At 55.5% G+C, this 19,770-nt stretch overlaps 1 protein-coding gene across 3 annotated transcripts; it reads left to right on the top strand.

The window, feature by feature from the left end:
* Window positions 1-62: 62 nt before the first annotated feature.
* SLC66A1 (solute carrier family 66 member 1) lies at window positions 63-14,871 on the top strand. 3 transcript variants are annotated; one of them, XM_081218000.1, is made up of 8 exons: window positions 63-127; window positions 4,878-5,093; window positions 9,847-9,976; window positions 10,579-10,666; window positions 11,274-11,416; window positions 11,588-11,680; window positions 12,268-12,369; window positions 13,896-14,871. In XM_081218000.1, exons 2-8 carry the CDS (start codon window positions 4,930-4,932, stop codon window positions 13,953-13,955), a joined length of 780 nt encoding a protein of 259 aa, XP_081074126.1. In that variant the 5' UTR covers window positions 63-127; window positions 4,878-4,929; the 3' UTR covers window positions 13,956-14,871. The 3 variants fall into 3 exon arrangements, with proteins under 3 accessions (XP_081074126.1, XP_081074125.1, XP_081074127.1); XM_081217999.1 differs by having other exon boundaries at window positions 12,268-12,453; XM_081218001.1 differs by lacking the exon at window positions 4,878-5,093 and having other exon boundaries at window positions 76-127; window positions 12,268-12,453.
* Window positions 14,872-19,770: the final 4,899 nt, after the last annotated feature.

Here is a 19,770-nt window from a genome sequence, read left to right as displayed (position 1 = left end):
AAGAGGCGGAGCCGCGCAGCTCCGGGGCGGGGCGGGGCGGGGCGGGGCGGGGCGGGGTTTCTGGTCAGCTGATGAAGGCAGGAGCTGGAGAACCCAGAAGCCGGGCGGTGGGGAGGCTCTAGACTTGGTAAGCCGAATTTGAGGCTGGGGCTGCGGTTCGGGACTCTGGGCCTTCCCTGCTACATCTTTCCAACACCCTCCTCCAGTCCCTGGATGGTTCTGGGGCTACTGCCCCCACCTCGGGGCGCGATATCTTGGAGCGAGGCTCTGGGCTGGGATTGGGACGTCCTCGGCGGAGGCCCAGGTCCCCCTCCTCAAGGGCGACCAGCATGACCCCTCGGGCCGCTCTGACCTAGGGCCTGGGGTCTGGGTTCCTTTTTCACCTCTTGTTCCCGGCCGACGGGCCCCTGTGTTTCTGATGACTTTGTTTTCCCCAGGGCGGGCCAGAGGAGGGGACTTCGCGGCGAATGAGCGCTGACTCCAGCGGCTGCCCTGTTATTATCCCCGCCAAACAGGCGGCCGGTGCTCGGCTGAGTCACTAGGAGGGAGTTGTGACCGAGGACCTGGAGGGCTGGAGTGGGTGGTAGCCCCAAGGCGGGAGGCTCCTCCCCTCAGGTGCTCCCCAATTCTGCAGGGAGCCCAGATTGTCCCCTCCCACTCCATGCCTAGGACAGGTTTCCAAGTGTGTACATAGGGAGTCTGTGTTTGGAAGTATGAGGAATGACGCAGTCTTGTGTTTTCAAGGCTTACTGAAGCCAGCTGTCTACCAGGAACCCTGTGGGGGGAGGGGAGAGAGCTATAGACAGAACAGAATAATAGCCATCCCCGGTTATTCTACTGAGGGTTTAACCTGTGCCAGGCGCCTCTCTAATCCCTCAGCCTGGATTCTCTCATTCAACTCTGCAATTAGCCTAGCAGGTGGATACTTGCATTATTTCCCCATTTTACAGGTTGGAACTCTGAGGCTCAGTCACTTGACCAAGAATTCATTACTAGTAGGCATCAGGCAGGTCAGTTCCAGAGTGCTTTCTCCTCAACCCTAGGCCATCCAGGCTCACAATTAGGTCTCCCATTCTCCCTTCCTTTCTGTGTTTCTCTCTCTCTCTCTCCCTTTCTTCCTTCTTTTCCTTCCTTTCTCTCTCCCTCTCCCCTCCCTCCCTGTCTGTCTGTCTCTTGCAGTTTTTTGAACCTTTACTGTGCACCTGGTGTGTCTGGAGCCTAAGAATAAGTTTACAACTAGGGTGAAGGGAGAGGAGTGGGCTTAGAGGGCAGCAGTGGCTGAGGAGTGTGATGAGCATCCTTCGGGTCTGTGGAGGAGGGTAAGGGCAGAGGTGACAGGTGTTTTCCCACCAGCTCCTGTGAGGACCCTCTAAACTGAGATGGCAATTTAGAACTGGGTCTTAGTTTCTCTTTAGTATGCCCTCTAGGATGAAAAGGCCAAGCCTAGGGGAAGAGGCAGCATGGACAGACGTCAGGAGACCTGGGAATGACCGTCTGAAGGCCTAGAGGGAGGGACAGGAGATGGGGGGGAGGGCAGTCCTTGGAGTACCCTGGGGCTCAGTCTCAAGGCATTTGGACTTATCTGGTAGATAAAGGTGGCCACTTGAGCAGCTTCAGTGGGGAGCATCTCTGTGACTCAGCTTGGGATCTGGACGAGTTACATGGCTGTGGCAGCGGATGCCATTTCCAGGGCTGCCTTTCTTTTCTTTTCTTTTTTTTAATATTTATTTATTTATTTGGCTGCACCAGGTCTTCGTTGCGGCATGTGGGATCTTTACTTGCAGCATGTGGGCTCTACGTTGCGGCACGCAGGATCTAGTTCCCTGACCAGGGATCGAACCCGGGCCCCCTGCATTGGGAGTGCGGAGTCTTAGCCACTGGACCACCAGGGAAGTCCCTCCGCCTTTCTTAAAGTGTGGTCACGTGCACAGAATACATGTGGTCAGAATCGGCTGGGGGAGCTTCTTAAACCCAAGGTCCCTGATCCCCAGTTCTGACATACTGATCCTGAATTTCAAACATGTGCCCTCCATGATAACAAGGCACCCCTGAATCAACTATATACTTCAATTAAAAAAAACAAAAACCACAAGGCACCCCTGTTGTCCTTGTCACACCTACAGACCTGGTCAACCTTTGTTGCAACCCTGGCCATCCATTTGCTCAGTGCTGTTGGACTAGGAGGGGCACCCGGTCTCAGAAGCCAGGCCTGGGCCCAGGCTGGCTTCCTACTTGGGTCAGAACCCATGGGTGACAGGCTCTGTGCACAGTGGCCCTCAGAGGAAAGTTCAGGGCTCAGCTGTGTCTCAAAGTATCCTGAGCCCCGAGCTGCACATGGACCCCGTGCATGGACAGGGGACCACCCAACCAGGGCCCTGGGCCCTATGAGCCAAGGTACATCCCCCAAGACACCCATCCCTCCTTCACGTGTGTGTCCACTTTCTTTCTTCCCTAACCTGGTGAAAAGTGGAGTGAGAGTGACCTCAGGGTGCTTGAGATACTGGCCTCTCATTCTCAGTCACTACCATTGTGTCAGGCCCTGGGCTAAGAGCTTTATGTGCATTTTATCTATACAACAACCCCAAGGAGTGGGCGTCATTATCCTCGTTTTATACACAGGCTCAGACTGTTACTTGCACAAGGCCACTCAACCTTACCTGTAGAATGAGGACCGTGTTCCCCTCACAGAGAAGTTAATGAGGATGGCAGTATACTACTGTATACTACTGTGATGAGCTGCTGTGGTGTGTTGAGGCTCTACCAGAGGAGGCTTGGGGAAGTGGTCCACTGCAGGGGTGGCTGAGGAACAAAAGGACTTGATTTGAAATGCCTGAGGCACCGCAAAAACCCAGCTCCTACCTGGACTGCGTGTTAACCTGGGGTGGCCTTGCAGCTGCTGGTGGCAGGACAGCAGATAAATGGCTCCAACATCAGCTGTGCTGAAGGTCAAGGGGGGGGGTCTCCAAGGTACAGGAAGAGACCTTCAGCCCCCCTTTGCAGGGCCCCAGAGGGACTGCAGTGAACCAGGCAGGCAGTGACCTGGGGTGCCCTTGCCCCCAGCTCTGGGGCTCGCTGTTGAGTCACGTTAGAGCTGAGAGCCTAGAGCTTCCTAAGAAAAGCAGCTGACTCGCTTCCTTTCCCGGCCTGACGCTCCCAGGTCGCTGTGGCCTCAGCAGTTCCAAGGGTCCAGCCAGGGTGTCTCAGCCCATTCGGGCCAATGTAACAGAATACCATTTGTCTGGATGGCTTAGAAACAAACGTTGATTTCTCACAGTTCTGGAGGCTGGGAAGTCCAAGATCAGGGTGCTAGTAGATTCAATGTCTGGTGAGGGTCCACTTCCTAGTTCATAGATGGCTGTCTTCTCGATATGTCCTCACCTGGCAGAAGGGGCAAGGGAGTTCTCTGGGGTCTTTTTTATAAGGGCACTAATCCCATTCATGAGGGCTCTGCCTTCATGACCTAAATACTCCCCAAAGGCCCCACCTCAAAAATACCATCACATTGGGGGTTAGATTTCAACAGGACAGGAGGGACATAAACATTTGGTCTATGGCATTGTCTGTGGGGCATTGCTTTATGAGGATCCTGGGTCTTTTGACACAAGCAGAAACTGAAGGTGGCTGGAGAGAGCCTCATCCCAGGTGAGGAAAGCCCCCCTCTGAGCGCAGTGAGAACAGGGGAAGCCTGTCTTCTGGCTGCATGAGACCCTGGGCAGCCCTGTCAGACCACAGGAAGGTGCCACCATTCCCAGGGACAGAAGCATGGTGGCTATGAGTGCTTCCTGCTTGGGTGGCCCTGGCAAGTCACCTCCCTGGGTCTACGCGGACATATCAGTAGCCCCCACTTCATAGAGTTGATGTGCAGCAAAATGCAGAAAGGCCTACGTAAGGTGCTTAGCACAGAGCTGGTACAGTGCTCAACTATCAGGGGCTGTGATGATCCTGCCCCGCAGAGGTGCTCCAGCAGCCCCACTTTCTCTCCCTCCTCTGGGACTGTCACACAGGCTGTGACTGCTCTAGGACACCAGGTGGGGGCCTCGCTGCCTGCCCCTGCAACCAGCCAGCTCCTGGCTTTGTCGGCAGTGAGAATGGGGAGGTGGCTCCGGACTCTTTGCCAGCAGGCGTCCTACACACGCGAGCTGCTGGGAGAATGCGGCTTGAGCACGCCAAGCTTGAATCCCAGCCACGTGTGCAACTCACCTGCTCCTTCTTCACCACTTGCCTCATCTGACCGATGTACTGGGGGACAGCCATACTTTTTTTTTTTTTTTTTTTGGCCGAGTGGTGCGGCTTGTGAGATCTTAGTTCCCTGACCAGGGATTGAACCCAGGCCCCGGCAGTGAAAGTGCCGAGTCCTAACCACTGGACCACCAGGGGATTCCCAGGACAGCCGTACTTTAAATGAGAGGATGTACTTAGTGGGCCTGGTCTCAGCAGACACTCGCAGCGTGATTTGCAAGAAGAAAAGATTGGAAACAATCGAAATGTTCAAGAGTTAGAACAAAGGTGGCATTGTTTGAGGGCTCAGTTCTCTACACTAGATTTATGAACTCATTGAACCCTCACAGCTGTATGGGGGAGGCGCTGTTACCGCCCCATCTTGCAGATGAGGAGACTGAGGCACAGCAAGGCTGAGTCACTTGCGCAAAGTCGAGGCGTTAACAGGCAGAGTGGGGTTTCGAGTGCACCTGTCTCTGACCACACATCCAGTGCCCTCCCTGTATATGTGGTTACTTTGATCTCTGTACTGATCGTGTTCTCCGGTTCAGGGGCTCAGTCCATGCTGGGTGATAAGGCTGGAATGGGCTTAGAGTGGCGGGACCATGACTAGGACCTGGACCTGCCAAGGCTGAAGGCCCCTCTCTTGTTCCCTGTAGAGCTGTCGCCTGCCTCAGCACACCGGCTCCCTCCCTCCCTCCCTCCGAAGCCATGGTCTGGAGGAAGCTGGGCTCCAGCAACTTCTCCAGCTGCCCCAATGGCTCCAGCCAGTGGATATGGGACGTGTTTGGCGAGTGTGCCCAGGATGGCTGGGACAAGGCCAGCGTGGGCCTGGGCTTGATCTCCATTCTCTGCTTTGCTACGTCCACTCTCCCGTGAGTAGCATCAGGGTGGTGGGACCGGGGCTGGGTTGCAAGGGTGGGGCAAGTGCTCCTGGGGCTGCACCGAAGAGGGGCTCCCTGGCTGGCGTTGGGCCTCTCCAGACTCAAGGCCAAGTGTGCTCCCTCTCCCACCCCCACTCACTGACTTCCAACCCACCCTGGAGGGCCCTACAGCAAACCTCACTCTAGGCCCCGCCTTGTGCTGGACCATGCTGACACACAGGTAATAATAATAACACCTGTTCAGTGAGTGCCCACTGTGTACCTAGCTCATTTCTAAGCACTTGACATGTCTTTACCCTATTTAATCCTCATAACCACCCTGTGAAATAGACACAATCTGTATCGCTACTTTACGAGGAAATAGAAACCCAGAGAGGTTAACTAACTTGCTGTGAATTGCACAGCTAGTCAGAGAGGAGGTGGAGGAGTGGGAGGGCTGGGGTGCATCGAACTTAGCCTTTGTTCTGTGACAGTCTGGTGGAGGACAAGCAGTGATGACAAAACAGCATGGCCACTGCTGTGATTAGGGAACGCGGACACACTGTGACCTGGGCAAGGCCCTTCACTGCTCTGTGCCTCAGTTTTCTCATCTGGAAAATGGGAATGTTGTTCCCTACCTCACAGGGTTGCTATGAGGATGGCCTTTACACACTGTACGCTCAGTCCCATGGCTGGGCAGAGGGGCGGCCAAAGAGGAGAGATGAGGTCAAAGAGGTCATCCAGGGCCCTGTAATGTAAGGGCATTCTCCGCTGTTAGGAAATCTTATGCTGTTTCTCCTGAGGGAGAAAGATAACAGTTTAATTGAGAGATAATTCATATACCATTGAGTTACCCATTTAAATGTACAAGTCCAAGGTTTTAGTGTATGCACAGAGTTGTGTAAGCATTGCCGCAATCAGTTTTAGAACGTTTTTGTCACTCTAAAAAGAAACCCAGAAAGAAATGAGTCATTCCTCATTTCCCTCTAAATCTCCCGGCCCCAACCACCAATCTACTTTCTGTCTGTTTATTTGCCTATTTTGGACATTTCATATCAATGGATCATACAGTATGTGGCCTTCTGTGACTGGCTTCTTTCACTTAGCATAACATCTTCAAGGTTCATCCACGTCATACGTAGCTAGTGTCAATACTTCATTCTTTTTTACATCCGAATAGTAGTTTGTTGTATGTGTATACATTTTGTTTATTCAGTCATTCATTGATGGACATTTGGGTGGTTTCTACCTTTTGGCCAGTGTGATTAAGGCTGCTATGTATGTTCATGTACAAGTTTTAGTGGGGACATGTGTGTTTACTTCTCTTGGGTATATACCTAAGGGGTGGAATTGCCGGGTCACATGGTAACTCTGTGTATAATCTTTTGAGGAACTGCCAGACTGTTTTCCAAAGCGGTTGCACCATTTTATATTCCCACCAGCAGCGTATGAAGGTTCCAATTTGTCTAAATCCCCATCAACACTTGTTATTTTCTGTCTTGTTTATTATACCATCCTAGTGGGTGTGAAGTGGTATCTCATAGTTCTGATTTGCATTTCCTTGTTGGCTGGTGATATTAAGTAGCTTTCCATGTGCTTACTGGCCAAATTATATTCTCTTTGGAAAAAGGTCTATTTAGGTTGTTTGCCCATTTTTCAATTGGATTATTTGTCTTTTTGTTGTTGAGTTTTAAGAGTTCTTTATATATTCTAGATATATTTTGCAAATATTTTCTCCAGTTCAGTGGGTTGTCTTTTCCCTTTCTCGATGGTGTCGCTTGAAGCACAAAAATTCAAAAATTTGTTGATGTCCAATTTTTTTTTTTTGGCCGCTCCGTGCAGCATGTGGGATCTTAGTTCCCTGAGCAGGGATTGAACCCGAGTCCCCTTCATGGGAGCTCGGAGTCTTAACCACTGGACCGCCAGGGAAGTCCCTTGATGATGTCCAGTTTATGTGTTTTTTCTTTTGTTACTTGTGCTTTTGATATCATGTCTAGAAACGATAGCTTAATCCAGGTAACAAAGACTCACCCTTATCTTCTAAGAGTTTTATATAGATTTATTATCCAAGTCTGACACCAATTCTGATGTGTTTTTTTGCCACACCATCAAACAATCAACTCAATTCTTACACTATCTACACCTGAGACAGCCTCAGATCCCACAGGTTAGGGGCCCAGTCCTACGAGTCCCACAAGAGTGCTCCCTCCTCCCCACTTCTGAGACCAGTCACAAGTCCAGGTTGTCACTTGTGCTTCTCACCTCCAGCTGTAGATCGGAGATTCCCCCCACCCCTCCTCAGGTTTGATTAGTTTGCTAGAGCAGCTCACAGAACGCAGAGAAATGATTTTTATGGAGGCTTTATTACACAGTCATTGGCCATTAGCGATTGGGCTCAATCTCGAGCCTCTCTCCTCCCCTGAGGTGGGTGAGGAGGGTGGGACAGGGGCCCGTGATACCAAATATCCCAACCTTCTAATCTTACTGTTGGTTCCCCTGGCAATGAGTCCTTATCCTCAGGTGACCTAAGGGCTTTCCAAAAGTCACCTCATTAACATTACAAAAGACACCTTGTTTTCTCTCTTTCTCTCTCTCTCACCCCTTAGGACATTCTTAGGAGAGCTCTGTGCAGGGACCAGGGAAGAAGACCAAATATATATATTTCTTATTGTAAATCACAGTATCACAAATTAGCTCTTACATGTAGAGCTTTGATTCAGCTTGAGTTGTATTTTGTATACAGTGTGAGGTAGGGATCCAACCTCGTTCTTTTGCATGCGGTACCCGGTTGTCCCAGTACCATGTGTTAAAAAGACTACCGTTGGGAATTCCCTGGCAGTCCTATGGTCAGGACTCTGTACTGTCACTGCTGAGGACCCAGGTTCAATCCCTGGTCGGGGAACTAAGATCCCACAAGCTGTGCAGCGGCCAAAAAAAAAAAAAAAAAAGACTACCCTTACCTCATCAAGTTGTCCCAACATGCTGTCTAGGGCTTGACATTTTTACTGACTCACCTTGTCCCAGCTGCCATACTAGATGTGGCAGAAGTAAGCAAAACCGACCCCATCCTTGCCTTTATAGACCTTCTATTAGGGAAGGAGAACTGGAGGGACGGGGGAGAGACTGGAGGCAGGGAGGCTGTGTAAGGCCTCCAGCAAGCAATGATGTCTGGGGGATTGGATAGGTGGCCCTTAGGAGGCAAAGCAGACAGGTCTGGCTGATGGGTGGAGGCCAAGGGGGAGAGACTCCCCATCTTGGGGTGAGAGCTCCCCCAGAAGCGCGAGGAGCTGGTGGAACTGGCTGAGGCTTCCCCTTTCCACCAGGTCATAGTGCCAGCCCTGCCTGGGCCTGGCTGATTAACCAGGGAGGGGGTGTCAGAGGTCTGGGAGAAGCCCCAGGTGATGGCAGGGAGGGCAGCCACCTCTCTGCTTCTCCTTAGGACTCGGCCTTTCTTGAGTGTGACAAAATCACTTTCCCTGAAATTTATGGAGGCTCTTCAAGCCACAGTATCCTAGAAGGGCGGGGCCCCGGGGTAAACCTTAAGGGCCTCTCCGGGCCAGGCCCATGCTGGGCACTGTCCCTTCCCTCAGGAAGCTTGAGTCCAGGAGGAACTGACCAATGCTGGCAGAGCTCCCTTCTAGGAAGGCCCTGAGGAGGAACTGATATTTCCTGAAAGATACAGAGGAGGGACTGGGTGAGCCATCTGCTGATGCAGAGTTTGGAGGAAGAGAAGGCAGTCCTGGTGAAGAGGTGGGGGTGGTGGTCGGAGGGACGGGGGACCTGGGGGCCTTGTCAGGATGTGCTCAGGAAGATGGGGGTCCTTACTGAAGAGCAGTGGGAGGCTTTGAAGGATTTTGGCAAGATAGGGGTTTTAGAGAGATCCTTGAGAGGCAGGATGGAAACAAGGAACACAGGCTTGGGTGGGAGACCTGAAGAGCTGGGGGCGGGGTCAGCAGGAGATGGAGGTGGAAGGATGACCGTGAAGAGCCAGGGCCAGGCCTAGCTTTCCTAGCTTCTGTCTTGGGTGGTAGGTGGGGTAAGGTGCTGTTTAGGTACCTTTTACTAATTTAAATACATGCAAATGATTAAAGAGAAATGTAAGCAGCAGATGGCCATTGTGGAATGACTCAGAGCGAGACTGGAACCTCAGGGTCTGGGTGTGAATCCTGGTTCCCTGACTTTTCCATCCCCAAAGAGGCCCATCAAGACTTGACCCCATGGCTTTGTAATCAGAGCTCTGGGAGCCACAGCCCGAGACTTCTCTGTTGCCCTTTGAAGATAACAGGCCCATATTATCATCCATCTCCCCTGAAGACAGGGCAGCACCCAGGCCTCAGGCCCGTGGGGCAACCACCATCCTCCTTCCTTCCAAACACCACCCCCCACCCCCCTCCATAGAAGAGAGAACCCAGGGTCCCTATGAAGTGGTTCTCAGGGTCTGACACAAAACACCAGGACCCTGTAAAGACCCCAGGTCCCCACCAAGAGACTGCTGGGGAGGAGAATCTATCATGCAATGGCTCTCTGTGGAAAGATGCATGTCCCATAGAGCTCCTGGCTTGGAAGGGATCCCCTGGTAAGAATCCCCAAAGGGCAAAGAAAGGCCCATGAGGATCCCGCCTGCGGGAAGGATCGGCTCCCAGGCGACCCCCTGTGCAGATGCCGCCCCGGCCCCGCTATTCCGTGTTGGCTGTTCCCATGTTTACCCTCCACGCGGTATCACAGCCGTCGGCCCCTGAGCACACGTCTCCCTCCTCCGCCACAGCCAGTACATCAAGGCCTGCAAGACAGGCAACATGGACCAGGCCCTGTCCCTGTGGTTCCTCCTGGGCTGGATCGGCGGAGACTCCTGCAATCTCATTGGCTCCTTCCTTGCTGACCAGCTGCCCCTGCAGGTAGGCTGGTCCCCGGGCTGGGTGGGCTGCCAGGGACAGTCTGCAGAGGCTTCCATCTTGCGAGGGCCCCACGCTATAGAGAGAGACCTCTGCGTGCCACACAGTGTGACAATGGGCTGTGGGCCTCAGTTCCCCCATCTACAAAATGAGCACATCAAACCACAGGATGGCTGGGGTCTTTGACCTCTGAGGTGCTAAGATCCTGACTGAGCTTTCAGGGCATGGGGCCCTGGAGGAGGAAGGTTTTCCCTTGGGAGGCCCAGGTGCCACCATTCTTCTGTGGCTGGGTGGAGCTGGGAAATTGCCCCTGTATCAGGCCAAATGGTAGCCTCCACTTAACCTCTGAGTCCCATTTTGTCCCGCCTGGTCATGCTAGCCACCGTTTCCTCTGTCTGCCCAGGCGGGCACCTGCCAGGCCCTTGCCTACCTGCTGTCTAGCTCTGTGATCCCCTCCTTTCCAGATGAGCAAACAGAAGCTCCAAGAGGTGAAGCAACTTGCTCAGGGTCACCCAGCTGGGATGGGGCAGAGCTGGCCGGGTGCTGGGGTGTGGTCCCCGAGCCGGGGACTGCAGCCGGCGCCCCGGGGCCCTCTTCTCTTGCAGACCTACACAGCCGTGTATTACGTCTTGGCCGACATGCTGATGCTGTCGTTGTACTTTCATTACAAGTTTAAGAAACGCCCCTCTCTGTGTGAGTACGGGGATCCCTCTGTGTCAGGTGCCTGAGGGCAGCCAGGAGGCCTAGAAGCTTGGGAGGAGGAAGGTTTCCCATTGCTGGTGAGAAACCAAACCTCAAAAAGGCTTCCTCGGGCCTTATCTGAAAGCTGGGGCCCTGATCCCCTGATGAGCCGAGATAGAGGGCAGTGAGCACATCCGGGCAGGACCACAGGGAGTCCCCTTCACTTAAGTTCTCTCCTTCAGCAAACATGGCTTCAGCTGCTCCTCAGTGCCGGGCCCTGGGCTTGGAGCTGAGGAGACAAGGACACGGCACACAGGATTCAGAAGGGGCAGGCTGTACAAGAAATGACCCAGGCACCTGGGGGTGGGGCTGTCTCAGCATTTCCACGCTCCATAATCCCCTTGCTGCCCCCACTGCCCTCATCGGTTTACATTTACAACCTTAGGAGAAGGGTACTCTCATTATACCCATTCTACAGATGAGGAATGAAAGCTCAGAGAGGTTAGGTCACTTGCCCAAGGTCACACAGCCACTGAGGGACAAGGCCAGGACTCAAAGCCCAGTCTGTCTGCCGCCACTCAGATCCCTAATCTCAGCTTCCCTCCTGCCTCACGTCCAGGGTCTGCCCCCATCAATTCTGTGCTGTTGTTCATCTTGGGGGTGGCGTGTACCACCCCACTGCTGAGCAGCGCTGGCTCGGTGGCTGCCCCCAGGGAGGTCTTCCGGGGGCGGACGCTCTTGTCTGTGGAGCCGGGCAATAAGGTGAGGTGTGGGCACGCGAGGGTAGAGCAGGGGTGGGGGTCTGGCTCACCCCGAGGACTCGCCCCTGCGTGACCACGAGGTCAGGGGAATTGCCCTCTAGGAGGGGGTTGGGGCTCTCAAGCTGCACCCCGGCCCCTACTGAGCACTGAGCGCTCTGCTCTGCCCTCTCAGCCCTTCACGCAGCAGGAAATCATTGGCTTCGTCATCGGCTCCGTGTCCAGCATGCTGTACCTGCTCTCCCGGCTGCCTCAGATCCGCACCAATGTGAGCCGTGGGCAGGGGCGCTGGGGCCAAGGGAGGAGGAGCCGGCTGGCAGCTCGGGCTCCTGGGTTAGGGAGTAACAGCAGGTCTGGTCCACACTCACTGTTGGCTTGGGTGACGTAATCCACTTCTCCAAGCCTCAGTTTCTGCCTCTGGAAATGGGCATGAGATGCCTGCCATCCAGGGGTACATGTGACCTGCTTGTGTCCCGGGGAGGTCAGAGGTCAGGTGAGAGCAAGGGGCTGAGAGCAGAGGAGAAGATGGGGAACCAGAGATGGGGGAGCCTTGCTGGGCAGGGAGTCAGCGTAGGGCTGGGGAGCAGGCACCTTGGGGCGAGCAGGGTGGTGCAGCCCTGGTCTCTTGCGACCTGGGCAGGGGGGCCCGGGAGATGATGTTGGAACGGGGATGAGGAGTCAGGCCCTGGAAAGGGCTGGTATGGGCACCAGGCCCATGTCGGACACTGGTCACACCGTGTGCAGTCTGCTCGGAGTAGGTGCATTGTGACAGGGCAGACGGACACATGGACAGTTACAGTCCAGAGAGACAAGAGGCCTGTTTGAGGTTTCTGACCCTACACCCCTCGCTTCCAGTTCCTGCGGAAGTCGACCCAGGGGATCTCCTACTCGCTGTTCGCCTTGGTGATGCTGGGGAACACGCTGTATGGGCTGAGCGTGCTGCTCAAAAACCCCGAGGTAGGCCAGAGCGAGGGCAGCTATGTGCTGCACCACCTGCCCTGGCTCGTGGGCAGCCTGGGCGTCCTGCTGCTCGACACCATCGTATCCTTCAGGTGGGGGTGGGTGGGGTCGGGGGGGCCACAGCAGCCTCCGCCTGCACGTGGCTTCAGCATCCATCCATCCATCCATCCATCCATCCATCCATCCATCCATCCATTCTTCATCCATCCGTCCATCTTCTGTCCATCCTTCCATCCATCCATCCTTCCATCCATCCATCCATCATCCATCCATCCATCTTCCTATCCATCCATCCTTCATCCATCCTTCCATCCATCCATCCATCCATCCTTCATCCATCCACCCATCCTTCCATCCATCCATCCATCCATCCATCCATCCATCCATTCTTCTATCCATCCTTCCATCCATCCATCCATCCATCCATCCATTCTTCTATCCATCCGTCCATCCATCCATCCATCCATCTATCCAAGAGTCAAACCTCCCATGTGCTGGGCACCCCTCTAGGTACTGGATCTATTTGTGAGCAAGAACAGAATGGTCCTTCCTTCAAGAAGCTCACAGTTCAGTGGGGAGGCAGACAGGATACACGTAATCATAAATAATTACTTCATTGTGGTGCCACCGAGTAGCACAGAGAAAAACTGCAGGAGTGTGTGACCAGGGGGCTGTCTGTCCTGGTTTAGAGGCTCAGCAGAGGCCTCCGCTAGTGCCATTGAAACTGTGCCCTGAAGGAGAAGTTAGGCAAGGCAAGGGATGGATGTTCCTGGCACAGCTTGTGCACAGGGTCTGGGGAACAGGGCATAAATCAGCCCATCCAGGCAGGAGGAAGGAAAGCTGCAATGTGGAGACACACACGTGAATTAGAGATGGAAAAACTTGAGTTCAAATCCTGGCTCCCCGGAGTCCTGTGTGACACAGGGCAAAACCGTTAGCCTCTCTGTGCTTCCATGTCTTCATCTTGCTGTCTCACCAAGGTCATGGGGCAATTACATAAGCTAAGGGCTCTGGAAATACGCAGCACCGGACCCAGCACACAGTGAGTGCTCAGTAAATGTTTGTTTGCTGGATGGCTGAGCAGGGCATTATTTCCATCTCCTTTGGGAGGAGGTAAACGGGGCCCTTGTTTCGACGTTTGCAGAGTTCCTGGTAGGTGCAATGAGAGATGAAGAAAGTTAAGCTCTAGTGCCCCAAAATGGCCCCTGCCACTTGCTGAAACCCCCAGGATGCTGTAGGGTGAGAGGAGGGCAAGATCCTGGGGCTGGGGTCAGGGGAGGCTGCCTGGAGAGGAAGACCCAAGCGCTGGACTTGGCAGATAAATGGGGTTTGGCCGGTTGACGGGTGGGAAGGCAGCAAGAGCAGAGGCCAGGAGGCCATGGCTGACCCTGCCCACCGGGCCGAGCTGCAGGGAGGGAAGAGGGCTACAGTTCTGGATGGGGCCACAGGCCACCCTGGGGCAGGTCCAACCCAGGCTGTGCTCCGTTTGGCCTTGACGTTGACTCCTTCGGATCTCCATACAGTTCCTGATATACAGGGATGCCGCCACCTCATCAGAGCGCCAGCCACTCCTCCCCAGCTGAGCAGGACCCAGGCCAAGCCCAGGATGACAGGGACCTGCAGATGCCACACTCAGGAAGGGAGAAGTATGGGCAGTGACGGTGCTGCCGACCCTGGGCTGGGCCGTGGAGGAAGCTGGGGGTGCGTAGAACCCCTGGCCCAACCGCCTACCCCCAACACCTCCGAAACCTCGTGAGCTGACCCTTCCGGTAGCCCTGACTGATGGACTCTTCCAGGAGCAGGTCAGCCCCCAGGGCCAGCTCACCCCACCTTGGGATTCACCCCCAGGGGCTGAGGCAACTGTCCCTGGAGCCTGAAGGGAGGGGCTGCAGCCGAGACCTCGCCTCTCAGAAGACAGTGGGGGCCGCCCCTTGGCTCACCTACCTCATTCTGCCTGCTTTCCCCACCCAACCGCCTGGGGAGGAGCCCAGCTCAGCCTGGTGCACCCTGGACTGTACAGTCGACTGCAGATGGCCTAGTAAATGGTACTCCCAGTGAGGCCTGTTCTGGTGCTCCTTCCCCGAGGTGCCGGGCTCTGGGCTGCTCTGGGGCACAGTGATGGATGGGGATCGGGATCCCACCTACAGGTCCCAGGTAGGGGCCTAAGGGGTCAGGACGTGGGAGAGCCAAGCCAGAGGGGCCTGTGTCTGCTGGCCCGCCCCTGCCCAGCCTCTTGGGCCTCCAGTTTCTTCAACCTGCTTCTCTGTGACAGGCTCCACACCTGGTGGTGGGGACACAGCAGTGAGAAAGACACTCCTCCAACAGGACCCCTGCTCCGCGCGGTGCTCAGCAAGGAGCGGAATAGTTAAGGTTCAGACTTTGGTTCTGCATCTCAACTTCTCTGTGCCACAGTTACCTCATCTGTGCAATGGGATGACAGTATTACCACTTTATACGTCCTTCTAGGGATTAAATAAAATGGTGTGATTAGGGATGTTAGCCCTGAAGTCTGGCATGCAGTAGGAGCTCACTGAAGGTTAGCTTTGATCATTTTTAGTTGGAGGAGAAGGACAGCCAGATCTCCCTGGAAATCAGGGAGACCTTCCTGGAAGAGGTGACATGGCAGAAAGACAGGCAGGAGATAAATGGGGAAAGTGCCAGTGTTGCAGGCGGGAAGGGTGGAGAGGAGGGCAGGGCTTAGCCCTGAGCTCTAGTTCTGTGCCCCAACCTTAGTTTGCCTCCCAGACCCCAACCTGAGTCCACGTTCTCCTTGGCCACAGCCCCATGCGTGCCTGAGGGCGGAGGGTGGAGGGGCCAGCTCCCCTCGCTGCTGGCCTGCTGTCTCCCCTCCCCCCGCCCTCGCCCCCCCCACACAGCCGGTCCCGGGAGCCATCAGGGTGGGTGGTGCCAGGTGCGGCTACGGCTGGTAGGGAGGACCTGGGGCTCAGCGTGAGCCTCTCTGTTAGAATCTTCCTCTTCCGGCCGCGGAGAAAGGAAGGAGCCCGGCCTCAGGGCTGTAGCCTCGGCCGCGAGGGGACGCCTGCCCCGGTTTGGTGCCACAAGTATTTGCCAAGCGCAGCTCTCCTCTCCACCCTGGCCCACGCTGTGCTGGGCATCTGGGATGGGGGTGAACCAGCTCTGGTCCCTGCCCTCAAGGAGGGGAGACGGTTGCTGGGCCCTAGAGGGAAGGACTGTAACCAGAAGGTACAAAGTGCCGTGGGGATGAGGCGACTCAACCAGGGAAGGCTTCGTGGAGGAGTGGCCCTGGAGTGGAATCTTGAGAGAGAGGGAAGGGTGTGTGCAAAGGCCTGGAGATGGGAGTCAGGGCTGCTCCCAAGGTGGGGCGGGAGTGATGACAGGATGGTGAGGACAGGATGGTGGGGGCAGGGCCAGCTGCCAGCGCTCACGGCAGGTGACCTGGTTTGCTTGGGGGAAGAGGAGGAGGGAATGGGGGTCTGGGGAGGCCAGGGAGGGGGGCGCCTCTGAGGTTCAGTTGGGCAGTGGGCCGAGTGGGGTGCAGCGCCTCAACCCTGTCCTGGGTGGGCCTGCAGAACCCTGGATGTCACCTAGCCTGCAGCTGACGTTTATTGAGCACTTGCTGTGTGCGGGGCTGGGCTGTGCCCTCGCTCGGTCCCCACAACCCCCTCTGAGGTAGGTGGTGCAGGTGCAGTCATCACGGCCATTTTACAGATGGGAAAACAGGCTCTGAGGAACTAAGCAGCTTCCCCAAGGTCCCCCAGCTAGGAGTGGCAGCTGTTCTATCCACATTAGGTCCCTCAGCTGCGGGGGCCATCCCACACCCGGCCCTCAGAGTCCCATCCCTGCCTCCGCCCTTGGCTGGGGGTCCAGGGCTCCATCCAGCCTCACCCTTGTCCTTGGGGGCGGCACAACCCTGCTGTGCTCACGCCCCCTCCCCACTGTCCTGAGCAGTGCTTCCCCCCCACCCAGGGCCCACGCCCGCCCCAGCTGGCTCAGTGCCCTTTGCAGCCAGGATCTGGCTCTACCCAGGGCCGTGACCTGGCTGAGTGCCCTCCCAGCCTGAGGACCTGGGGGCTCAGCTTGGCAGTGTGAACGCAGGTGTGGGCCTGGGCTCGAGCTGGGTGGGGAAGAAAGAACAAGATATCACAGCCCCTGCCCTGGTGGGGGTGATGGGGTGATGGCTCTTGCTTGCAGGCACCACCCAGTCTGCCGAGAGCTGTGGTTCCTTCCTCCTCAGGAAAGCCCCAGTCCGATGGGGGAGACACGGGCACGCCCTGTCTGATGGAGGGCATTGTGGCAGTGGGTAAACGGGACAGGCTTGCAAGCCTGTGGTGCCGGGTGAAGGCTCATCAGCGTGTCCACCAGTCCTGGGACCCTCCCCGTGTCCCTCCCAAAGAGCAGAAGGGCCAGTCTGACCATCAGTCAATCCCACTGTCCACACTGGGCCGTGCTCACCGGCTGGTGGGGTCCCTGAGGTGCAAGGTCCTGGGTGGACTGCCTTTCTCCCCTGGCTGCAGGCAAGCGTTGGTAAGGGCTTCACCTCTAGGTGTGGCCTGAAGGGATGAGAGCCTTCCTCCCGCCTGAAGTGTGGACCTAGCATTTTGGTTTCAGGCCCAGGCTCTGCACTTACCAGTTGCCCTGGTAACTGGTCCAGGAGGATTTCTTCCTCGGGACCCACACGGGGAGCAGGAGGCTGGGCCAGTCACACCCAAAGATCCCTGCCATGGTGGCTTACATGTTAACTATTTTTAATTTAAAAAAAATTTTTAGTTTATTTGGCTGCGTTGGGTCTTTGTTGTTGCACGTGGGCTTTTCTCTAGTTGCGGCGAGCGGGGGCTGTTCTTCGTTGCGATGCGCGGGCTTCTCATTGCGGTGGCCTCTCGTTGCAGAGCATGGGCTCTGGGTGTGCGGGCTTCAGTAGCTGTGGCGCGTGGGCTCAGCAGTTGTGGCTCGCGGGCTCTAGAGCGCAGGCTCAGTAGTTGTGGCGCATGGGCTTAGTTTCTTCCGCGGCATGTGGGATCTTCCTGGACCAGGTCTTGAACCCATGTCCCCTGCATTGGCAGGTGGATTTCTAACCACTGTGCCACCAGGGAAGTCCCTTAGCTATTCTTTTTTTAAAATATTTTAATATTATTGGAGTATAGTTGTTTTACAATGTTATGTTCGTTTCAGGTATACAGCAAAGTGATTGTTGTTATACGTGTACGTTCTTTTTTTTTTTTTTTTTGCGGTACGCGGGCCTCTCACTGTTGTGGCCTCTCCCGTTGTGGAGCACAGGCTCCGGACGCGCAGGCCCAGCGCCTACGGCTCACGGGCCCAGCCGCTCCGCAGCACGTGGGATCCTCCCGGACCGGGGCACGAACCCGCGCCCCCTGCATCGGCAGGCGGACTCCCAACCACTGCGCCACCAGGGAAGCCCCTACATTCTTTTTTTTAGATTCTTTTCTCATATAGATTATCACAGAATACTGAATAGAGTTCCCCGTGCTATACAGTAGGTCCTTGTTGGTTATCTATCTTATGTATAGTAGTATGTGTATGTTCACCCCAAGCTCCTGATTTATTCCTCCCCTTTGGTAACTGTAAGGTTGTTTTCGATATCTTTGTTTTGTAAATAAGTTCATTTGTATCTTTTTAAAAGTTAGATTCCACACGAGTGATAGCATATGGTATTTGTCTATGTGTTAGCTATTGAATGAGGTGCCGTCTATGAAAATGCCTGGGGCACCCCAAGCCTCAGGGTGGGGGGCAGGCAGGTGGCATCTACAAAGAAGGACTATAGCCCACAGACCCATCCTCAGTGCCTGGCCCCAGGCCCTCCCAGCCCAGGGTCCCCTTGGTTACTTAGCGAACCTGGGACTTTTTTTTTTTTGCAACTCATGGCATGTGTGATCTTAGTTCCAGGCCGCATATCCCGGTGGGAGCAGGCTGTCTGCCTCTGCTTGTTCTGAGGCTTCAGAGCAAAGGCCGCTCCCAGGCCCAGTGACTGGCTGAGTAGATGCTGGACACAGGTGCCCTTTATCTTCCAGCCTCTTTAGGGCTCACTGGTTACCAGGACCAGAAGCCCACTTACTAAGCAAGCAGCAGAGGCTCTTGGCCGGCTGTGGGCTCACGGGAGGGAAGGTTAAGAGGTGAGCCATCGGTGTCTGGAAGGACAGGACAGGCACTACAGCTCCGGGAATCATTCCTGGTGGGAATGAAATGGCACTGTTTCAGCATCAGTCTCTCAAGAGAGAGCATCGTAACTGGCCTATTGTGGGTTACCCGGTGGGGACGAGGGAACGCGACGGCCACACTGCACCGAGGCTGCGGGGAAGGGGTGGCACCAGAGAAGGAAGAGGGGCCGTGAACAGGTCCACAGGCCTACGCCACCCCTCGGGCGGGTAGGGTCCCACAGAGCAGGGAAAAGGACCAGCTGGGAGGTGGCCCCGAGCCAGGGGCACACACTCCTCTTCTGCCCCTCACTGAGGAAACCTGGTCTCAGGGCCCAGTGTCCCTAAGCTCACTGGCCTGACTTAGCAGCAAAAGGCAGCAGTGATGGCTCTTCCAGTGATGGAAGATTTTAGAAGGAAGAGTAAGATCAGGCCTGGCATACGTCACAGTCACAATTTCTGGCTTCCAGTTGTTATTTTTGGTCACGTGATCGAACACCTGATAAAAATGAACTCATTTATCTGTGCCAAGCACTCTGCTACCACGAGCCCACGAGGATGTCATTTCCATTGTACACGTGTGGAGAAGGGCTCTGGGTCCACTGACAGAGCTCCGGCCTTCCCGTCCGCCTCCCTCATCTTCTCCACCTGAAGGTCCTTGAAAGGAACTGCACGCAGGTGTCTCTCCTATTCCCCGTCTCTATCTCAGTGGCACTCTGCACTCAGTAAAGATGTGCCCCATCTGGGAACTTTCTCATCAGACCACGCAGAGAGGAGCTGGGCCCAAGGATTCGGGGACAGGCATGTCAGGGACCCAGGTACTTCAAACCAGAGGGGCTTCGCCGGGGTGTGGGCCCTACTGCCCTGCCACAGCTGCCCTGGTGTCAGCCGGGAGAGCACGGACTAGAGCTCGGAGGGACCTTGGGCACGTTGACCCCAACCTGTCTCCCGTCACCCAGGGCTGTGAAGATGGCGTGGGACGAGTGCAGACATGCCTGCACAGAGCAGGTGTTTGCTGAAACGAAAGGGGAGTTGGGGGGTAGAGCCCCCATCCTATCACACTTGATGATGGCACGTCCCCAGCTGTTCAGGACAGGTGGGGCGGGGTCTGCACGTAGCGGGGGCCCAGAGAAGCCGCTGGGGATCTGCAAGGACCCCCTGTTCGCTCACCACGTGGGGCCCACGCCCCCACTGGGGTCAGCCCTCCCAGCCGAGCTCACACATGCTTGGACAGCGAGGCAGGCGAGAAAGAACACAAGGCCAGTGC

This window comes from Mesoplodon bidens, assembly GCF_964165515.1.
Source record: "Mesoplodon bidens genome assembly, chromosome: 2".
In the NCBI taxonomy this organism is placed as follows: domain Eukaryota; kingdom Metazoa; phylum Chordata; class Mammalia; order Artiodactyla; family Ziphiidae; genus Mesoplodon; species Mesoplodon bidens.
Note: the sequence above shows the minus strand (reverse complement) of the source record. Positions and strands in the feature narration are given on the sequence as shown.